Consider the following 6566-nt stretch of genomic DNA (forward strand, 5'->3'; position numbering starts at 1 on the left):
ATTATTGAATTGTTGCTAGTCGTTACTTCATGGAAGCAAATATAAAATTGAGCTTGAATTATGAAATATTTTTATTATATTAGGGTTGTCAAAGAGTTGAACATAATCTAGCAGAGGTACTCAGGAAACGAAATTTGGAGCGCTTTTCCGCTTACTCAAGTATAGCCAATGAAATTAGTGAAAATGAAGGAGTGGCAACAACTCGGCCTTTAAGATTCTAGGATTGGTATGATTAAATAGCATTTGTATAGATAGATTTTATTGCATTACGCGACATTACCATATTGTAGGCGTATGAAAAGATTTTAAATTGAACCTAAGAGCTCTCTACAAGACATTGGTATAGTTACTACATAGTGACTAATATAGTATCAAATCCAATTAGTTTAATCAGTTTGCCTATTATTATTATTGTATTCGGGATATGAGCGCATTTAAAATAAATTACATAACCGAATTTCTTGTCATCATAATGTTTAAAGTTATCTTATGATATATCAATATTGCTATTTATTGAGTTTATAACCTAGAACATTTATATTTACTTGGATTTACAATTGTGCACCGTTGCAATGAGATAGTATCATTAAAACTTGAAACCATTTCATATTATTGTACGTGAATAAAATGAATAAAATATTATTATTTTGATGATGTGATAATACTTTTCATTGATATGATATTGTATATACACACATTCATATATGAAGTTCATATATATATATAACATATACACCAATCTCTTTAAATTGAATAGAAACAATAATTTTTATAGTGTTAATTTCCTTGTAGTTCATTTTTGAGCATTGAATTAAAGCTTGAAGTATAAGGTCATTCACAAAGAATCAAGGATCAAGATTGAATATTTTATCTAGAGTATGCTTGTCATCAACTTATGGTGGGACCGCGCAGCGTATCGGTTACGTTCCCTTAAGTTCTACTATTGTACATTTAACAAAAATTTATCCTTAAGTAGTAAACCGTTTTTTTCGCTACATTTGAGAGACGGGTTTCAGAGTAGGGATAGGAGACGTATTTTTGACAAGCTCTTCGATCTAATTACTAGATGTGTGTAACGAGTGCAATTGAATATACGTATATCATTTCCACTCACAATATTATTCAGCCTATCCGACTATGAAAATAAGCAATTAGACTATCAAATAAGAGGGACTGCAGTATGTCAGTACCAACTGACTAGCGTACAGAATCAATTAACAAAGTTGTTTTTCACACTAATCTATGTTGATTAAACTAGTTTTATTGAGATTATACAATTTTACGTACATTTTAATTATTACCTGTGTACTGGCGAACCTTTTAATAAGTATAAAAGAGCTTAATAATTTATGAGCTAAAGACTATACTGAATTATACATGAAATTGACGTTGGCATTTCTGCTTTGCATGCTTTAAAGCTCAAAGTTCTGATGAGTTAACTCTTGAGTAGTGTAATGATATCTTCTTTAAGTAGCTTAAAGTATTTTAAGGTAGACGATGATAGAAGGTATAAAGGATTTTATTGAGATACAAGTTACAGGCTAACAATGATATGGTTGTTATAGATAAGGTATTTGAGATAGCAGGAATATAGGAACTCACTAACGAGTTAGCGTACAAGGGTATTTATAGGTTTTAGATGGGATTGAGATAATGTCTTTATATGTATAGCATGTCGTCTATATGTAGTCATGATGTCGTACATTATGAATGTAATACAATACAGTACTTAAACGGTATATGATAAGTATTCGTATATTAGGATATTACTATACTAGGCATCTTCTATATAAGATCATAATGTTACAAGTAGAACGAACAGTAAAGCGGACTGAAGAACCAATACATATCAATTAAACTATTTCTCATTTACTCATATAACTTCAATTACAAATTAATTCATTATTTTTTACCTGGCTTAAACTAAACCTACCGTCAGGGAGATACGGGAAATTTCGAAATTACGTGCAAACTGCAAAGTTACACAGTATGATCTACAGCACTACGGTGCAGTACTGTACACTGTACAGTACAGTATTATCGTTATCATACCGATGACGGGCTTTTCGGTACCGTACAGGGCGCTGCCACCACGACACCACATTACTTACTGGCTTAAACTAAACCTACTAGCAGCATTATTGAAGTACCATTGGAAATGAAATATCACTAGAATCATTCAAAGTTATTAGCTGATATCAATGCGAAGGTTTATAACTTGGCCATAATAATTTCAAATTTCAATTCCATTCTTGTAACATCTCGCCAAGCATGAAAGCAAGAAAAGCCTACGCCTATTTATTCGCTTTAATTTTGAGTATATTGCTCTTACTGAATTTTTGGAGTCATAAAAAAAATCAAGACCATTTTCAGAAGCAAGCTATTCAATCAAAGAATATTAATCTCAATCTAGGTAATGTCAGTATGTTAAATTGCGTTTCAGTACATAAGCGGTTGTTGTTGATATTACGTAGCATACTGTCGTAAAGCTTAATTCGACTTTATAAATTAATCTTACCTATTGACATGCATTGCCATATAGTATTATCCATCAAGCTATCTACAGTAATAATTTTTAAACTGTATGTGTAGGTTGTGTAGGCTAATGTAGATGCTTTCGAGTAATGGAAAATTCTATGTTAGTTGGTGGCATTATTTTGGTATAATGCTGTTTGTCGGTAACGTTTACGTTTCTAACTGAGTGATTAGTTGAATTGGCTTCACTGGAGGATCTGCAAGTTTTACTTCTAGTTTCTAACAATATAGTAAATGCAAGAAGTCTGATATTATATCTCTTGAACGTTTAACAACATTTTTTATAGCTATCAAAATGTATTTCAACAGTGCTGTAGACTAGATTACAATATAACATACAGAATATTCCCCTATGAGAAAAGCTACGTTTTTAACAAAGATCATCTATGTCTAATAGAAAAGATCTAAATCATACAAACCACCTTAACAACAACATTTATTTGACAATTGCAATCTTAACGATCTAAATATGTCTGTAAATTCTAATAAATTAAATAAATTGAAAGTTATATGGTAGTACTGAAAAAATAGAGTGAAATAGCTTTAATTACATTTGCATATTTAACATTTTATCTTCAATTTTGAACTATAATCAAATAAGGCAATAACTAAACCTAAAGTATTCAGCTTAGAAACTGATTCAGTAAATATGTTAAGTAAAGATATCACTTTATATATTTTTCAGTTGAGTTATTTGACATTAATTCTTATTAGTAGTCTAGAACACTTGAACTTAGCGTCGCTTTTAGTATAAAAAGCCTTGTGAAAAGTATCGATTGATAATTTTATTAATACTAGTGCAAACTCCCGTCGCTTTGCTGACGGTTTACGATAATGTGCTCATTTAACAGAGGTTCAGTAACTATCAGATCGCTGACTAACGAACATTATCCTCTTAGAAATACTTTTTGTAATATGATATATAGCAATCAAAAATAACCGGGACAGGGGAACTATAGTAGGGTAACACTACGAATTGCAAGAGAGCAATAGAACTAAGAGTACCTACTGATGTGTATCAATCACTTTTCAAATTTCGTTAAGTAACTTTCGTATTAGTATGTTTACCGAATAAGGATGGTTACTATATACAGTATAGAAATCAAAAGTAATTGGGACAGGGGAACTACAGTAGGATAACACTACGAATTGCAAGAGAGCAATAGAACTAATAGTACCTACTGATGTGTATCAATCACTTCTACCTTCTCAATAATATTTACATAAATCCTAGAGATCATTCATTTCTATACCAATTCAAATTTCGTTAAGTAACTTTCATATTAGTAATCGGGACAGGGGAACTACAGTAGGATAACACTACGAATTGTAAGAGAGCAATAGAACTAATAGTACCTACTGATGTGTATCAATCACTTCTACCTTCTCAATAATATTTACATAAACCCTACAGATCATTCATTTCTATACCAATTCAAATTTCGTTAAGTAACTTTCGTATTAGTATGTTTACTGAATAAGGATGGTTACTATATACGGTATTAATGCTATAGTAACAGTAATATACTATGCTATATTAAGATTAGTTAATGGTCCAGAGCACATTACGATAACTAATGTACGGTGATGGACATACCAAGTTAAGATTAGTAGGTACTGTAAGATATCGACAGTGCGGTAGAATGTCCTTCGTACTGTGGTCAATTCTATACCAATCATTATAATGTGTCTAAGAATCGCTGTCGTATGCAAGCAAAGCTTGCTCTGTCGATAAAAACCGTTATAAGAAAATGTAACAATCAAAATGGCTGTATAGAAAACTCTATAAAGATTCTATGTTTATTCAATTTTCATCAGAATATTACATGAAATCAAAATTGAAAGGCCCAGTGGCCACCCTTAGCGATATAACGAATACTATTTTAATAATCAGTACTCTGCAGAAATTACTACCTTAAATTAAACTTTCTATACACATTTTACTTATAAACATACATAAAAATCAACTTTCATTATCTAGCAATGACCGCGAGAGCATTTACCTTAAGTACTGATCTTCGATCAGATCATACCACGAGAAGAGCTATGGCGATCAACTTCAAAGCTTCCTTGGTAAAATTACTTATTAAACAATTTATTATTTTTTATTTACATTCGTTCCACTAAGTTCTAATATTTCATATTACTTCTATTAATATTATTAGCAGCAACATAGTTGTAGTAGAAAAATAGAAATGGTGCGAAAGCGTCTCGACTACATACAAAATCCTAATAATTGCTCTATGGCTAATAAAGTCATATGTGACATTAAGAGAGGTGGTATGGGCTCAACTGTCCATCATTGGGTATTTTGCTTGATGTACGCTTACTACACGAATCGAACCATGCTGATAGATAAAAGAGTATGGGCGTATTATCGAAATGTTACTGGTGTAGATGGTGTCCAACATTTCGAAGATGTATTCCAGCCTATTTCTAAGTGTAAACTTTCCACTGAAGATGCCAAAAAGGCTATCAAATGGACGAGTCGTATTTATGACAAAGACTTAGCTAAAAATAATTCTGATAAGATTCCACAGATTATAAGATTGCAAAGAGTTGGGTTGCTATATCAAAATTTTGGTAAAGCACCTGCAATTTGCCGATATGGTATGCCGAGAAAACTATTTTACGATGTTGTTCAATATAAATGTGATCCTGTAGCTTGGTGGATAGGTGTTCTAGCCCAATACATAATACAACCTAGTAGTGACTTAAAACAATTGATAGATCAATCTCGAAAAGAATTCAAATTTCAATCACCTATTGTTGGTCTACATATTAGGCGTTCTGATAAAAAAACGGAGAACGAAATATTCGATATTGATCGATATATGATTAAAGTGAATGCATATTTTAATGGTTTATCTAAGCGCAAAATCATTATTAAAAGACGAATATTTGTAGTTACTGATGAACCATGGCTTATTGATCGATTAATTACAAAGTATCCACATTATGAATTTATTCATCCTCCGGAAAAACAATTAACAGCCGATACCAATACTACAAGATATTCTGCAATTAATTTAAGATTTTTTCTTCGCGATTTATACCTGCTAGCCGAATGTGATCATTTAGTTGTCACAATGTCATCTAACGTGGGTAGACTTGCATACGAATTACATGAAGTTATTTATAGTCAATCTCGAGGTCGACATTTTGCATCGCTTGATTCAGATTATCATGTTTTCGGATTTGCTGCTAGCGGTGAAGGTCCATGGATTATGCAAGCCAAGAAAGATTGCGCTAGCAATGGGTCTGGTACTATTGATTTACTCAAGGGAGATTTGTTAGATTCGTGTGTATCCATAAAGGAAAAGAAAAACATAGTCTATGGTTATCTTAAACGTTTAAAAAAGTTCGGACACTTCCATCAATCATGTCTTTATTACCTTGCAGATAATCAAGACTATCCAGATTATAGCAAATCAGACGGATGGTATCAGCGGCATATACCTGATATGAAAAGAATATCTACATTAGGAAATATTTGCATGAAATCGTCGATAACTGACATTGGTGTAATATAAATTTACTCTATAAAAAGTATCCCATAAGTGAGATACTACGTTGGTTAAAATGAGAATTTTTTATAGTCATTTAATAGTTACTTACTGTTCAAGGGGCCATTCCAGTTTTAAACTACATGTGTATTAATTTCTTTATTTTATAATTATAATTGACCTCATTTGAAAATGCATTAGTGCTGTATATTGTAAACCAGACTTTTTATATTTTAGGTTAGAATTTATGATAATCAGTACCATAATTTTTTGTTAAGATACTGTGAGTTTGTAATTCAAGCGATGTACTCGTATTTAGTCAATCGAATAAATATGTGCTAATTTTGATCATTAATTACAGTAGAACATAAAAGTTACTTTATAACTATGCTACTTTTTTTGACATTAGCATTGACAGTTGATGTTTTAGCGTGAAGTTGTACGATAACTGTACGATTATAGCCAACATTATAGTGCTTTACTGTCATGTTATAAATCTCCTTTCTCTGTAGATAGAAATTGTAC

At 31.5% G+C, this 6566-nt stretch overlaps 1 protein-coding gene across 1 annotated transcript; it reads left to right on the forward strand.

Moving 5' to 3' along the window:
* Positions 1-4727: 4727 nt before the first annotated feature.
* TRIADDRAFT_3280 (uncharacterized protein) lies at positions 4728-5732 on the forward strand (the record flags this gene model as incomplete). Its single annotated transcript, XM_002117625.1, has 1 exon — positions 4728-5732. A coding segment is annotated over one exon (1005 nt), but the record flags the coding sequence as incomplete, so codon positions are not given.
* Positions 5733-6566: the final 834 nt, after the last annotated feature.

This window comes from Trichoplax adhaerens, genomic scaffold, assembly GCF_000150275.1.
Source record: "Trichoplax adhaerens TRIADscaffold_27 genomic scaffold, whole genome shotgun sequence".
NCBI classification, from domain to species: Eukaryota; Metazoa; Placozoa; class Uniplacotomia; order Trichoplacea; family Trichoplacidae; genus Trichoplax; species Trichoplax adhaerens.